This window comes from Alosa pseudoharengus, unplaced genomic scaffold (assembly GCF_046254945.1).
Source record: "Alosa pseudoharengus isolate Yale_2024_CS ecotype anadromous, Long Island Sound unplaced genomic scaffold, YU_APseudo_1.1 YU_APseudo_1.1_scf_15, whole genome shotgun sequence".
NCBI lineage: Eukaryota > Metazoa > Chordata > Actinopteri > Clupeiformes > Clupeidae > Alosa > Alosa pseudoharengus.
Genome location: NW_027468620.1, coordinates 24,848,139 through 24,865,908, shown reverse-complemented (window position 1 = coordinate 24,865,908; position 17,770 = coordinate 24,848,139). Strand labels below are relative to the sequence as shown.

General features: G+C 46.2%; 1 protein-coding gene across 1 annotated transcript in view; it reads right to left on the bottom strand.

The window, feature by feature from the left end:
* The window catches only part of adgra1b (adhesion G protein-coupled receptor A1b), a 135,864-nt gene that overhangs the window by 24,293 nt on the left and 93,801 nt on the right, over window positions 1-17,770 (bottom strand). Inside the window, exons 13-14 of the mRNA XM_076285985.1 lie at window positions 17,137-17,356; window positions 16,271-16,479 (exon numbers count right to left, since the gene is read on the bottom strand). Of these exons, the coding sequence (XP_076142100.1) occupies window positions 16,271-16,479; window positions 17,137-17,356 (429 nt within the window). The remainder of the gene's footprint in view (window positions 1-16,270; window positions 16,480-17,136; window positions 17,357-17,770) is intronic.

Genomic DNA, 17,770 nt, shown 5'->3' with positions numbered 1-17,770 from the left:
AATGTACATACTCACACATATACAGAGAGAGAGAGAGAGAGAGAGAGAGAGATAGAGGAGATAGTCTCTTTCTGTCTCCCTCTTCCTCCTTAGGCTCAGGCTGTGTCTCTGAGACTGGCTGCAAGGGCTACCGCTGGCATTATTATCATTATTAGCATCGCATTCCACCGCAGATCTGCCGCCACGGGCCTCATTACGGCTCCCAGAGCTGCCAGCCCAGAGGACGCTCTAGCCTGGCAGCAGCTAACAGCTAACTGACTTCAAAAAAAAAGAGAAAAAAAGAAAGCCTTCGCAAAAAGCTCCCAGACACTGCTGTCGGACCAATGCAATCCCAGCGGCTCTTCTTCTTCACCGCCATGGACCCAGCCAGTGGGTGAGTCACCACCCAGGGCCCAGATTACTGTGGCTAATACTGGCTAATGTGGATCGCATGCTAATGGCTACGTGGAGGAGATGGTGGTAGAGGAGGCTATGGTGTGAATGAAGACCCCGTCCACCATTTCACTGCAGGATGAGGGGTGAGATGATGATGATTCAGACTGGTTAATATGCATGCTCACAAGATGCCTTTCACATGATAATATGATTCACTGAATGTCATGAGCAGGCTGATGGACAAACACACACATTTTTCACACACATGTATGCATACACACACACACACACACACACACACACACACACACACACACACACACACACACACACACACACACACACACAAAGACACAAACATTTGCCTAACAGGAACTTCCACATACACAAACTTCTACACACACACACACACATACACGGGCCAAGAGAGATGAAAATCCCCTGGCTGTGTGCCCGCACGCTCACAGGCTTTATCATCGCAGAGAGGCGGCGCGCTGTGAGAACCAGGACGGCAGAGAACAAATCAAGCACATCTATGCAGCGCACACGCCAGCCAGGCGCACATCCATCAAACCCTTCCTAATCAAAATCCAAAAAAGACCCCCCCCCCCCCAACCTCCCTCCTCTCCTCCATGCCTGAAGCCCTGCAATCTGAGCCAGAGAAGTGGGCTGGTTGGAGAGTGTATGATAGAATGTGTGCAATATCAGTGACAGCACTCCAGTGGCAAGAGCATCAGAGGCAACAACTCTTAACTCTTGATTTCCCCTCTTTGGCTTTTAAGAGAGCAGATGGGAGGAAGACAGGAAGTTGGGATGCACAGTCATATTAGACGCGTTTCGTCCCCACCCGCAATCAGGGGAGAGATACAGGTAGCTATGGGGAGAGATCTGATCACTCTTCAACTGTCAGAAGTTCAGAAATGGCTTCTTTCTTCCTGAAATATCTTCACACATGAATGCGTGCAGGCACACACGCACACACACACACGCACACACACACACGCACACACTAGAGAGACTCATGCATACATGCTTTCATGCATGAACATAAACATATGGCTACACCCCCACACACACACACTCACACATTCCATGCAATGAGAGGTAATCAAATGACCAAATGAAGCACATATCAAACTGATGAGCCTCATTTGGACTGTATTAACATGCCCCTGAAGGCACAGCGTAGTGTAATTTTGGGATGGGGGGCTGAGGGGGAGGGGGGGTGGCCTTTGATTTATTTATTTTTATTCATTTATATTTAAAGACACTTGAGGGGCTTCTATTTTGGGACTGTTTTAGTGTTTAATCACGGACGACTGATGTGGTGATTTAGGAGCAGGACCTCGGCTTCGTTTAACCGAGCCAACGGAGAGGCCCGCGCCATATAGTGAGTCATTCAGAACGCCGTCGACTCTCCGAATGCTGGACCGCACCGGTCTTAAAGGGGGACGCTGGTTGAAATGACATACAGTAACCCAAGCCAAGCCCAGTGCGCTCCCAGAGCCTGCATAAGCACAGCCGCGGCCTCGTCTGCGAGGGGTCAGGGACATGGGGCGCAGTCTGGCAGGGTGCAGAGCGCCAGAGTGTACTCATATGAAATCACCGGTGGTGTAAATATAGTCTGTGGCGAGAGGAAATAAAGAGAGTGGCACAGAGAGGTGACGGAGACAGAGACAGAGAAACAGGATAGAAAGAAAAGAAAGAAAGAAAGAAAGAAAGAAATAAATATTCTCTGGACAAAATATGGGAAACTTTTACAGAAATGAATGACTGCAATTTCATAGTGATATATGAATATACTGTAGGTATGGCCTGTACACACACATCAGTTGGTCCAAAAGACATTTCATCATTTGTCTAGTAAAAGCCACAATTGCCAACCATCTTAAAATATATTTTGACAGCAATTAAATACACTGCCGCTTTTAAAGCACTAGTAATGTCCTGAAGCATTTCTTGGACAATACATGATGCATGATCCATGTATAATGGGACAAAACAGAGCAGAGCATCACTAAACCACAACCAGAAATGAAACACACATGTGTGTGTTCTCTCTCTCTCTCTCTCTCTCTCTCTCTCTCTCTCTCTCTCTCTCTCTCTCTCTCTCTCTCTCTCTCACACACACACACGCAAGCATGCATGCGCGCAGGCACGCACGCACGCACACACACACACACACACACACACACACACACACACACACACAAACCTCTACAAACACACATACACACACAAACATTATATGACTTAACACCTACAGTCTAATTGCTGGACAGCCACAGGTAAACCCTATTCCGTTTACATCTGAGGACTTGCAGTTGTGGGACAAAGAGGCTGTTAATGGTGCTGGCGCACTTCATCAGGGATCAGGGAGGGATTGCTAGAGCACGGCTACAGCCTGATTGTCCCGCTCAATTCCCCAATTAAAGGCTTTGTAGAAGCGTTAGCCTCTGATAAGTGGCATTACGCAGGGAATGAAAACACTTTCCTCAAACACAAGGGGGAAAATAAATCTGTCTTGTATTAAGGTTTAGGCCTTAGGACAGAGTAAAATTTCACATTTACATCAGCTCAGCTTCATTTTCTGGCAAATTTAGTCCTATTGCCATCAATTTTCATTAGACGTAAGCAATGTAAATTGCTGTATATAGGTGTTTTCTATCACACATGAACCATTCTAAAACTGATCTGAGAGCTGTTTGAGGCCAGGGCGCCGAGTGGCAGGGCAAGCCAAGGCTGACGGCTGCAGGCTGGGGGGCTGAAGGAGAAGAGGCCATGCCTACTGAACCTGAGGAAAGTAAAAGGGGTTGACTGTGGGGTGCCCGAAAGAGTGCCATCAGCATTTTCACACACACACACACACACACACACACTCTCTCTCACACACTCACACTTTCTCAAACACACACACACACACACACACACACTCTCACACACACTCACACACACTCACACTCTCTCAAACACACACACACACACACACTTGCCATTAAACAGTGTGTGAGCGTACAAAGCAAAAGCCCCTCACACAGCACAGCACAGCTAAACCACTGTGTTTCTGAGACAAGGCTGCAGAGTGCCTATTCAGCAACTTTGACAGTGTATGGGGCGAGCTGCGAAACACCACAGTCAGAAGGAAAGAGCACACAGTGCACAGTGCCCGAGGCATCTAATGAGGGCAAAGCCTCCGCTATACTGACGAGCACTGCACTCCACCCTCCATTCAGCCAGACTTGATTGACCCTATCTCCACTCGCTCTTCCACGGGACAAAACTCGTGTTGAAATTCATTACAGTTCGGCCACTAATGTCGCCCATAAAATAATAAAACGAATTAATAAGAGCGACCCAATGAACCACACAGCCACTCAGTGCATCCGGTAATGGAACTTTGTCTTGCAGTGGGAACGTTAAGGGAAATACGCAGCTTTTTTGGTATGCTGGACTCATCCAAGTCTTTTCTGCTGTGTGGTGTCATTTCCCTCCATGTGCAGTAGCCACAGGCACTGCCTCCATGATCTACAGAGAATGCAGCTATGACTGCAATGCCCTTCATATCTAACCCTGATGCTAAGTCCATGGGAAGCGGGCAAAAGTAGAGGCAAGGGTCCACTCAGTGCTATTAAGGAACACCCAAACAAATTAAATTAAATTTGACTGCAGTGGCCAAACATTTCATCAGATTGCCTCAGGGACCTCATTGAAGTGATTTAGGCAAAGTGGAAATTCTAAAGTCTGATGAAAGCTAATTTAATAACTTGGCAAAATCTATTTGCCAATTTCATACCATGATACCAGATCCTAAGCACAAACACCAGTGGGTCAGCTCAATGCATCCACATGCCACACAATAGCTTTAGCTCGTGCATGAAACAGTTACAGGCAAAGTTTGTACTTTGCCTGTTCTTTATCTATCTACCTATGTATTTATGTATCTACAGTATATATGTATGTATGTATGTATATATGTATCTATCTATCTATCTATCTCTGTCTCTCCCTCTCTCTGTCACTATTGTGAATGCTATTCATTATTCTGAACATAAATTCTGAAATGTTACTAAGTCTCTGAATGGTGGGTAAATTAATAAGGGACTCCACCACGACCCAAACCTCATATCCCACAGTCCTCCACCATTTACAGTTCTGGAACAGTTAACGTGAAGCTGTGCCTTCCCATCCCTCTGCTCTCACTGAGATCTCGGCTGCTCTCCAGTCCTCAAACTCTGCTCAGATACTACTGCAAACACACAACATTATGACACTCCTTACACTACCGATGACAAGAGAATACCATTTGCATTTACAAGTTCTATTTACAAGGTTAAATAAACAAAATGTTTTTTCCCCAAAAACTGTTCACATGGTTTCCTTCGACAAGGAGGATTTAACTAATTTAATTTAAGTATGCAGACAGACAGGTGACTACAGAGCACCTTCGACAGATGAAGTGCATTTGGATTCAGTGACAACACTTCCTTGTCCTTTTACATGGCGTCTACATTAACATGTCCTTCAAAAGCCATTAGTCAAATGGACTGTGTAAGTAAAGGGCATTACGAGAGCGAAATGTAGCTGTAAAAAGACGACAGAGAGAGAGAGAGAGAGAGAGAGAGAGAGAATGAATTCTATTCTGTTTCCATTTGACATATTATGGGAAGGCAGAGTGTTTCTGGGAGTGCAGCTCAAGTCCAATCATTTAAACACCCTCACAAGGGCACAACATGGGAACGGAATTAACTGGACATAAATCAAACTAACTGGCGCACATGCCCACAAACAAATATGTGTGCAGGCATACACAATGAGAACAGAATTTGCCTGAAACAGAGCTTCTCTCTTTCTCTCGCTCTGTCTCTCTCTTTTTCTCTCTCTCTCACACACACACACACACACACAAACAAGAACAAGCACATAAGCCCCTCCACACACACGCACAAACATGGCAGCTCCCCACCAAATGTCCAGGCTGAATTTCCAAAATAATATTTGCGCAAGGCTAAACAAACCTAACACTTTCTGTCACCTCCACAGCACAGATCCCTGGCCTCGTGTGGACAACAGAAACCGTAGAGCCTCGATGAGTCGGTTATGATCTGTGGGGAAACCGCAGAGTTTACACACGTCTTTGGTGTGCGCAGTGCAGGAGTGGATCAGCTAAAGGCCAACACAAACCCACCAGCTCCAGGAAGTCTGTCCACGGCTCGGGCAAAAGCAGAGGCCACGTTGGCTCTCAGAGACTACTGTACATCAGAGGCATCCAACACTCATACAGTGCTGAGGGGACGTTGCTGAGTGGCATGGTTGCTTGTTTGTAGCTTAGGTTGAACAAGTGGGTATAAATGTGCGCATATACACTGCATATGCATAGTTGATCATCAGCAAGAGTAATCAGGAGGCCAATCAGCTTTCTGAATCGCCAAATAAACTTACACACACACACACACACACACACACACACTCAGAGATGCAAACTTATGTATATCTCTTTTGCATACAGAATACACACCCACACACACACACACACCAGGGCGAAGGCAATCTCTCTTCTTCTTTTTCCATTCTTTCTCCCGTATGATTACATGCTGCCAATCCCATTTCGCCCGATGACAGCTCCGCTACCTGGGCCATTTAAGGCCTAAGTGGCTCTCCCAATCCCAGCGCATTGCCTCCCATTTACATGCCTACTGCTCATTAGGCGCTTGGCGCTTTGGAGATCCACTCTCTGGGCCTATGGGTGTGTGTGGGTGTGTGAGGGTGTATGTGTGTGTGTGTGTGTGTGTGTGTGTGTGTGTGGGGGGGTGTTTAGGGTGGAGAAGGTGGTTTGCTGACCAGATTAGTTTTCACCTTTGATAGTGTGGCGCATCGCTCAGCCCAAGCAATAGGATTGCGCAAGAGGATTGGGCGCAGCTTTGAAGTTAAACCACAGTGTCGTCGTGTAGATGCCGGCACACACAAACACACACGCACACACACACACACACACACACACACACACACACACACACACACACACACACACACATGTGCCCCAATGCTCATCTCCAAGGATATGCTAATGCACAACATGAGTCACGCACACACAAATACCCAATCTCTCTCATTCTCCCTCTCTAACACACACACACACACACACACACACACACACACAGATTCTATCTTTTCCAGTACTCATGGGTGGGTGATTCCTTTTCCCCATCCTCACCCTCCATCCGCCCAGGAGAAACCCCAACTCCCTAACACACATCCACTTCCACACCCTACAGCCACACAGTCAGCATCACCATCACCACCACCACCCATCACCTGAACTTAGCCCTGACTGCTCTCTCCCACTGGGGAGTGAATAGAGGCAGCCCCTGGCTGGAAGGGAGTGTGGCCCAGCCCGGCCTTCACTGAGAGTGAGTGTAGCAGTGCTGAGGCATGGGCTCTAGACCAGGAACGATGAGCATGAGGAGGAGGAGGAGGAGGAGGAGGAGGAGGAGGAAGATGAGGGGGAGGGCTTTATGACGGTGGTGCAGGTGGACCCTCAGGTCACAAACACCATAGCAGGTTCTCATATCAGTCTCACTTTTTTCTCTCTTTTCTTTCTCTCTCTCTCTCTCTCTCACACACACACACTCACAGTCACGTGCACACACATAACTCACATACTAACCTACACACACACACAAAATTGTTTAAGATAAGGAGGAAATGTAGGAGTGGGAAAGGAGATACGTGGGAACAGGAAGAGAGACAAAGAGAAAGGGCCAATGTACTGTAGAGAATGTGGGCGTGGGAAAGGGAGGCTCTCACACACACACACACACACACACACACACACACAGACACACACCTACATAGAGGTACAATTCTCAAGACTGATAGCAGCTAAAATCAGACCCTGAGGCAACATCAGTCATTGGCGGACACGTCCACAGAGCGAGGCAATGACCGAGCGAAATGAAAGAACGAGAGGAAACGGCCTCAGCAGGACCGTCACCGTTCAGAAAAAAGGCCGATAATGGCACCGCTGAACGGAATTGGATGAACTAATGAAAGAAAAAGAACTGCTGTAATATAACTAACCGGGATCCCAGCACAAAAAAATGCCACTATGAAAATGAAATATTGTGATTTGGCTGGGTGATAAGCCATTCAAAAAGCACTTAATAGACTTGGTGAACAGGATGACACCCCATACCCCTCACCATCCACCCAACCAAACATGCACACACACACACACACACACACACAGACACACACACAAAGACACACACACACACACACACACACACACACACACAGACACACACACACACACCTGGCCTTATTAGTCTTCCCAGAGTGACACAAATCTCATTTTCTGGCCCCTGCCCCCCGTTCTTATCTGGAGAGCCAAGAGTTAGAGTTACGTAAATAAACAGTCACTAATGACAAGGCTGTGTGTGTGTGTGTGTGTGTGTGTGTGTCCTGGAAGGAAGGATAGCACATGAAGAGAGGGAAGGAGAGATAGCAGCAGCGGAGACATGCAATCTGAATGGCACAGAGTGGTGTGCAAAGGAATGCATGGGATGTGTGTGTGTGTGTCTGTGTGTGTGGGTTAGTATGTGAGTTATGTGTGTGTGTGTTTAAGGAAGCAATAGAGGGTCACAGGGTCAAAAGGATGAAATGCTATTTGACCTGATGAAAGCAAGGGTTCTGACTACAAATTAGATGCACAGAAATTGGTTTTCCTACACACACACACACACACACACACACACACACACACACACACACACACACACAGAGCCAGCCAGCTGAGCATGCATTCCTGCAGATCAATGTTTTTGGCTGAAAAAGGAAGTGGACTAGAGCCGAGGTCAGCGTGCATTTATTTACTGAGCACCGACAGAACCAGTGGGACACAATGGATATAAATGAGCTGTGATTGACCTACCAACAACAGTCATCAATTGCAGCAGGCTCTGTGATAAGTCATTAGAGTATACCGTATGGTAACACCAAACCATTTGCCATAAGAAGCTCCAGTGAACACCAGTGTTCATCCCTTCATAGACTTGAATAGGATTTGTAAAAGCAATGCTCTGTTCTGGAATACATTATGTCTGGTTAATGACCTCACCAGATATATTAACTAAAATGCGCTGCATGTTTTGATGCTTTAAGAACTTTGATGTATATTTTGGTAACTGAGTAGTAAATGTTTGCAAAGATTAGAAATACACTGACACAGTATATTAATAAAGACATTAATGCCTCTTGTGTCTAGACATAGTCTGTGACCTGCTGTTTCTTGTATGCTATATCAGGGGGACTAAAGTGACTAAGGATTCAGCATCATCTCTGCACAGTCACAGGCTTCATGATACAGCTAAAGAATACTTCTGTAAACATCTAGTCAGCAGAAACATACAGTGACCCTAAACTACTGGTAAATATGACAGCAACAATGAAACAACATTGTCATATTCACTGATCAAAGAGCCAGGAATGGAAGGTAAAAGCTGTGTGACTAGAGAATTATTTGGCAGCCATTTTATACACATTTGACATTTTTATAATGCATGAATGTGTTCTCTTGATGTATGATACTGACAGTAATTGGCTGCACTAAATTAAATACCAGACATACACACACACACACACACACGCACACACACAGACACACACACACACACACACACACACACACACACACACACACACACACACACACACTTCCGCAAGAGTATACTAATATGGGAGATACTTAACAGCGAAGCATCAGTCATTTGAATAACAATAGGTTAAAGTAATGCAATTTGTTGGGAAAGGCAAAGCAAATCACATCCAATATGTTGCGTCAGGGGAAAAAACCCCTAATGCAGCCTATCTGCTGAGTCCAGGGGGCCGGCGGAGGTGGGAATGAGCGCCGCGGCGACTCGCAGGTCAAACTAATGACAGCCAATGGAGCTGGAGCTCATTACTCAAGACAGAAAACAATCTGCATTGAATGCCAAATTACTGGCAAACTGCAATCTGTTGAGAACAGAAAAAAGTTGGGAGGAAGTGGAGGGAGGAAGGGAGAGAGGGAGGAAGTGGAGGGAGGAAGGGAGAGAGGGAGGAAGTAGAGGGAGGAAGGGAGAGAGGTATGGCAAGACTTCCAGCCTACTGACTTTCCCAACAGTGAGCAGCTTTCTGGTTGGAGCTTTTGGACAGCAGCCAGAGATTTTACAGATTTCAGATGTGACCTTGTGCCAAAGAGCCGCATGAGGGAAGACATGGTTCACATCCGCCCACATCCCCAATGTACATAAACGCTATATTTTGCTCTCGTCACACACACACACACACACACACACACACACACACACACACACACACACACACACACACACGCTGTCACGCTTGTCAAAAGTTTGGCAGTGACGTCGGCGGCAGCGTTTGATTAATTGATTACTTTTTCAACATGATTGGGTCCCTGGAGATGTGACAGGTCAGGACAGGTGTAACTTGAACTGTTTGAATATATGTTCATGATTTGATAGCCCAGTGTTTCTCAAACTTTTTCAGAAGAAGGACTACTTAACCAATAAAAAAGAAACCCATGGACCACCTAGCTAAAAAAAAAAAGATTAAACCTATAGGCTACTTCAACAGTATATTAGCCTACACACAATAGGCCTACTCACTGAACCACCTTGCTTATTGTCTTTGCACTTTGCTTATTGTGTCAGAGGATTTATATGATTTAAACTGGCATATCTTACATAGACAGTGTTGCAGAACTGTTTGGATTTACATATTGCAAACAACTCATCTATATAATATTTTACCATGTCTGCTCGCAGACCACTTGGGATAGCTTGTGGACCACCAGTGGTCCCCAGACCACACTTTGAGAAACACTGATATAGCTTACCTAATATTTGAGGCATATTGAAACAATAATAGGCTATTTTATTATAGGTCTACTTGAAATACATTTATTTTTATTCATATACATTTTATCTTATTCTATAAACCGTTCAGATGTATGTGGCTTGAATGAATGCAATGTCTATTTGTTTGATACAAATAAAACTCCAGCAGTTCTTAACTAGCCTATTTTAGCTTATTTTAAAATGAAAACGTGGGTAAATCATCATGAATTTGTATGATTTGGCTATGACTTGACTTGACTTGCTTGACCCAAGCTATGACTTGACTTGACTTGCTTTATTGTCTCAAAAAATGACTTGCTTGAGACTTGAAGTTTAAGACTTGCTTGTGACTTGCACATGTGTGACTCACTTCCACCTCTGACACACACACACACACACACACACACACACACACACACACACACACACACACACACACACACACACACACACACACACACACACACACACACACACACACACACACACACACACACACACACACACACACACACACACACACGTATTTGAGCAGTGAAGGCTACATTTGGTCTGCAGGTTACTCGGTGAGGTCATTTTAGTATCATCAGCAGCCCCGGGACCTGTGGCTAAAGTAACACAGATAAAGATGACGTCAGCGTGACTAGAATTATTCCACAGCACGCTCACGCTCACGCACACACACCACACACACACACGCACACACACCACACACACACACACACACACACACACACACACACACACACACACACAGTCTCACCTCTATCATTCCTCTCACAGGGTGTGTGTTTGCCTGTTTGTGTGAAGGGTGTAATTTTGGCTTTGGCTCGAGATACTGTATGTTTTGTCTCAAACGGCATACATGTGCACCTTCTCTGAAACACAGAGCCGGGGCAGCCGTGGCCTACTGGTTAGCGCTTCGGACTTATAACTGGAGGGTTGCCGGTTCGAACCCCGACCAGTAGGCACGGCTGAAGTGTCCTTGAGCAAGGCACCTAACCCCTCACTGCTCCCCGAGCGCCACTGTTGTTGCAGGCAGCTCACTGCGCCGGGATTAGTGTGTGCTTCACCTCACTGTGTGTTCACTGTGTGCTGAGTGAGTTTCACTAATTCACGGATTGGGATAAATGCAGAGACCAAATTTCCCTCACGGGATCAAAAGAGTATATATACTTATACTTATACACACACACATCACACACACACATCTATCATAGATTGGATTTCTTTACCACGAGATAAGGATAATAAATCTGATTCTGAAAGTCACCTCTTTCTGCCAGAGCGCCACAGAACCACAGAGCCAGGGGGACACACAGAGGCACAGAGGGACACACACACAAAGACACAGAGGGGGACACACACACAGAGAGACACAGAGGGGGACGCACACAGAGACACAGAGGGGGACACACACACACAGAGACACAGAGGGGGACGCACACACAGAGACACAGAGGGACACACACACACAGAGACACAGAGGGGGACGCACACAGAGAACCATAGACGGACACAGAGACAAGAGAGTGAGAGACACAGAGAAGGAGAGAGAGGGAGGGGAGTGGTTCAGAGGTAACTAATGGCAAGTGATTCATGAGTCATTAGCACACTCACTCACTCTTCCTCTTCTCTCTCTCTCTCGCTCGCCGTCACCTTTCTTTCCAGCCACTGCCACACAGCAAGACATCAACACAAACATGCCCACAGACGGCTGCCAACAGGGACTCTGCCCACACTGCGAGACTTAATGCTTTTGCGTCAACAGCCGCCTGCCAAATTCCCAGCCTACGGTGACCACAGATGCATACGCCACCAACAGAGCCCCCACGCTGAGAATAATACACTGGCTACTATTTACCGTAATATCACCCATTTAGAGTAGTTTGGTCCTAAAATCATATTGTAATCCACCTTTCTGTGTCTCTCTATGCAGCAGCTAACAGAGGCTGTGGCATTTCTTTTCTTACATGAACAGCATCATTTCGGATGTTATTGGCTATACAGATCACCAAATCACAAGGGCTACTGCTGGTTTAACTGTCATGGGTGATACTCTGAACCAATCATTACTGATGACTTGCAGAGATGCAGCGTTTTATCTTGATGGTTCCTTTATGAAATGAAGCCATTTTTCTGTCCGAGGGGTATGCTAGTCAGGCAGCTATGAATCAGCCGCTCTAATCATAACATTTTATCAGTCACACTGCATCTATGTGAACTGATGATAACGTTGAACCAAAACTATTCAATGCTTACTCTTACTCTCCCTCCCTCCCTCCCTCTTTCTCCGTCTGTCTCTCTCTCTCCTCTCACTCTCTCTCTCTCACACACTCACACACACACACACTCACAGACACACTGAATAAACAGACCATGAGGTAAATAAGCATATGTCATGGGCAAGTCAGAGAATGGCCTTGTTAGAGTGATGAAGAGGAGCAGCGGACCCTCTGCAGTGTGCTGGAGCTGCGTGTGAGTCACCCCAATCTCCGCCTGAGCAGGCGGCAAACCACAGGGGAACGCAGAGAGAGAGAGAGAGAGAGCGAGCGAGGCAGCATGGAGCAGAGAGCTGCCTGCGCTGTCCGTGGTGCTGAAGCAGAGAATACAAAACCTTCCGCCGCTAGCCATGGTGCTGAAAAAACCCTCCAGCATTGTCTTGTAACACTGAGGAAGCAGTAAAAAAAAAAAAAAGGCGGCGACCATGGTGGAAGTAGTCCATTTAATTAAAAAAAAAAGGTAGGAGTCGTAGCAGAAGGACTGGTCCATTTTGCCAAGAGGTTTGCATGGGGCTGTGCTGCTGCTGTGTTTGATTCTCAAAGAGTTGGCACATGTTGCTGTTCTCAGCACTGGGGAAAGAGGCTGCCTGTGGCGTGGGGAAAGGCTACCAGCACAGCCGTTAGTGCTGACGAGACGATACCGCTGTCCATGGTCCTGAAAAATAGCGAACCAACTATCAACTCCAGCAATCGACATGATGCTAGTGGTATTGACTATGCAGCACCTTGGAGGTCCCAGAGGAAATGATGTCTTGGAGACTGATCTAGCCAATGGCTTTAGCAGGAGATTGGGGTTGGAGTGAAGACATGTTTGCTGCTGATGTGATGAATAAACAAATGAAGCATGGAGTTGAGGGGCTTGCTAGACACCTCTGAGGAACTCGGTAAGGAGAGATAGAGAGAGAGAGAGAGAGAGAGAGAGAGAGAGAGAGAGAGAGAGAGAATACATATGTGTGTGAGTGTGTTAGATGTGATCAGTGATCTGTTGAATGCATCCTGAGGTGGATAAGTGAGAAGAAAAAAATAATAAAAATAATAAATAACAAAATAAGGCATTCCATAAAAGGAGAAATGTAAAAAGTAAATGAATGAACAAGCAGCAGAAAAAAACATGACTCTGATTCCTCAGCTTTAGAAAGCCGGCACCAAACTGAGAGCATCATCTTCAGTCGAGCAATAATGGCCGCATCACCCGTGAGAGAGACCCCGCTGCATGCACTTACCCTACCAGCAACACACACTCCATCCAGCCCTCTATGTCTCAGCATCTAGGTGAATCAGCTAACACATGGGGGTTATAGACCCAATCAATAGGCACATTTCCACCAGCCATGTCAGGGATGATCATACTCCTCTCTGGGGACTTTGTCAGGGGGAAGGTCATAGCTGAATATAATTGGGGGAATCAGGTTGTCACAGCCATCAGCAGGGTGGGGAGAGTACAGACACCATAGCCTGCCAAACAGAACATATCTCAAACCGGACTTATCTAACATTTGATGAGACCATGCAACGGGGGGAAAAATGGAAGCTCATTAAAATTTCCAATGCATTTGTTCAAATATGGAAATTGATCTCAAGGGACAAACACACCATTTGTAGTCTAATCAAGGCTTCTTACTGTATGCTAATAAAAGCACATGATGAGAGCAGACGCGCCTTTCAGAAAATGTGAATTCCTCTTTGAGTCACTGTCTACTCTATATGATATGTTTTATTTGTATTATTTCAAAGGGAAAGCTGGAAAGGTATTTGAACAACAAGGCTCATCATTAGGACTAATGACTATATTTTAGGAACACAAGGCAAAAAAAAAAAGACTCTGTAGCTTCAATCAAAGCTAGCGCTAAGTTCAAGAGGATCTCATGATGTCCAGGTTACACTCTCCTTTATGCAACTTCCCTGATTAATTTCTATGTGACCTGACTGTGTTCTTGGGAGAAAAGTATTATATGTGTGGATAAATGTGAATACAGGTTGATTCTGATGCAAAGAAAGCAAATGACACCAGTTTTCAGGAGAGGTTCCAGGTTTGTGAAGTTGTAGCTCTTAAAAGCCTGAATAGTTTTGTGTCAGAAAATAGATCATGCAACAGGTTCAGTGAGCCCGGACAACAATTCACAGAATTGATAAGGACAGCATCACAAATTATGCGATGTCCATGTCTTTGGGCACTGCAGAGGGAGGGAGAGAGGGGGGAGTAAGGGAATGAGAGACAGAGAGAGAAAAAGAGAGAGAGAGGGGGAAGGGGGGGGAGAGAGAGAGAGGGGGGGTGACTGAGAGAGAACTGCGGGTGTGGTGACTGCATTAGCAAACGCACAATCCCTACACACAGGCACACATACACTCGCGCGCACGCACGCACGCACACACACACACACACACACACACACAATGAAAAGCACTACGCTGCCAATTCTGCCAATGATACTTCAACGCTCCCCTCCCCTTCTTTAACGCGCCTCAAGTTCAAACCATTAATCTGCTGTCACTTCCATTTACAGAATTGCTTTCTGATCTCACTTTGGTCTTGGGATCATATAGCACCGTCTAAACGAGACGGCAGATCGTCGTTGCAAAGCATGTATGTGCGTATCACCGAGCTCCAGCGAACGGAGATGGGCTTGCGGAGGCTCGATGTTAAATATATAACGTTACATTGCTTCGGCTCCGTACAGTGACAATCTGACATAGGCTATACCCTCAAGACCGGCATTCTACACACACATACACACATTCCAAACGCTGTTTGACTTTCTAACACCACTGTCGCTTTCAATTTTCGTGTTAAGCATTTACAATTCGGCGACGCGACTTTTGTCATTCTAATATTACAAAAAAAAAAAAAACACACATTAAACTGAACAAAGCCACTGCTATACCACATGAATCCAACAAAAGTCAAAATGCACGACAGCTCGCAATCATGCATAGCTAAGAAACTGACCTCCCAGTCTAGCGAGTCCCACTCTTCGGTAAACATCCGGAGGATTTCTGCGCGTCCGAACGCGGGCGACGCGCATGGGAGCACTACGGAGCGACTGAGCGACGAGATGCCATTGCGCTAAGGGTAATATCCACATGAAATCAAATCGTTTCTGAGCGTCGGCAGTAGAAGGCGTCCCGAAACGTAGGCTATGACCAAAAAATGTCCTAGTTGAAAATGATAGATACATGTATATGATGCTGCGATTCCTCCGAGCAGCGGTAGTCCGTCTCGGCGGCAGAGGTTGCAGCCAATTAGTGCGCCACTTGCGCTCGCAGGCGCGTACTGACGAGTCGTTGGAGAGCTTTGGAAGATCCTTTCCATTCCCACTGCCGTATTGCCAGACAACATAAAAGCCAAAACGAGTAGCCAACAACTTCTTCATACTCCCCAAAACACATCACTTCTTTAAGATATCCAGACTTCGCACTTTTCGCCATGTTTTCCTCCTGTTTCTTCCGCCAGATGATAGAAACGAGGGAACCGTTTAAGGGATTAAAATTTAGAAGCAGCATCTCCGGACAGACTTGAGGTTTCTGACGAAACACGTGACTCGCGGTGGAGACAGGGGGCATCTGAAACACTCAAAACCAAACAGCCATGCGGGGAAGGTGGGACTGTGGAGGAAGGACAGGGCAGTACTTTTTTTGGGCAAAGTGAAAAGGACATGGAGACAAGTGTGTGTGTGTGTGTGTGTGTGTGTGGGGGGGGGGGGTTAAAGTGGCACTTACCATTAGAACTGCAAAGTTCTTGTGATGAGTGCAGTAAATGGTAGTCGTGTTGCCCACCGAGCCCGTTATGTTGCACCCCTCTGCTCTCCAGCCGCCGTGTCCATCGAGCAGGTCAAAGTCCCAGTAAGCAGCGGTAGGGTCTACACCCAGAGCCAAGTGCCTGAGAGCGATGGTGACGGGCTGCACGGCGCTCCCCAAGCTGCAGCCATCTGCGGAGGAGCAAGACATTGAATCAGGTAACCCAAGTGGAAATAAGTCCTTAAGTGCTGTGTGTGTAGCTGTGTAGGCTATGCTGCTACTCGTGTGCTTCACAAGACGCACGCATGCTGGCACGCACGCCCGGGCTAATAACACACACAAACACACATGCACGCACGCTAGCACACACGTGTATGTGTACGTGCTAAATTTCTTATTTTGCCTATTATATATTCGTGCTTCATGGTAAACAATTTTTCATGGTAAACAAAACAAGCTTATGCCAATGTGTAAATATAGTCTAAGGAAATATCAATGCGTTTAATAATTCTCCAGTAAGGATTTAAAACAAAATACCTTTCCGGACAGAACTTGCATTAAATTCGGAAAACGTGCGCAGCATACAGATGCTAAGTGATTTGATAGGTATTTCCTACCTCACACAATGTGCCTGCCTTAAATGCAATTTATGTTCACATTTAGGCTAACTCATTGTAGGAAGCATCAGACGGAACAGTTAGGGATGCACATCAAGAGAATAAAAAATGAGATTTAAAAAAAAATCTACCACCGCCCCTTTTTTACAAGTATTAGTCATTCAGCAGTCTCGTAATTGCCGGTAAGAGACTGCAAGGGTGGAATGGCCGAGATGACAATACCCATCTTACCTAATTTGGTGAAAGCAACTGGTGTTGCAACACTCCTACGTTTCCCATCATCGGCGAGGTTCGACGAATTCCCTGTGCAAGGAAAGAGTTTCCCATTGCGAAAGACAATAAACTGCAGCTTGCAAGTGGAGTTATCAACAGATTGCAACGCAGATGTGCTAGGGGCGGCAGCAGCAACAGCAGCCAGCGGTAAATGGATTGACGCGACAGCCACTGTGTTCTGCGGATGGAATAAAGAGAGGGAAAATCGAGGTTAAACAATGTCATTCACCATGATGATGCGCCACAAAAATAACTCCGCCAGAGAAGGACTGAAGCTGGCAAATAGTCCACTGTTTCGAAAGCTGCAAGTGTCCGCGGAGCAAGAGCTCTAACGGGACTACAGGCTTCTGCCGTTACGGTTGAAGCGGTCTTGAGCGCCTATTTGGTCAAGCTCTCTGCAGTAGAGGTGGGAATGGTTCTAACCACCCCAGCTCCGGGGCACATCAACACCGTAGAGTTGATTTAAAGAGACAACCGACCTGGCTCCAGCTTTATTGAACTCACACTGAACAGCATCTTAAAATATGAGCTTTACGTGGAATAAACGGATTCGGCACAGTCATTTTATAGCAGCAACCACCAAGGCCAGTTG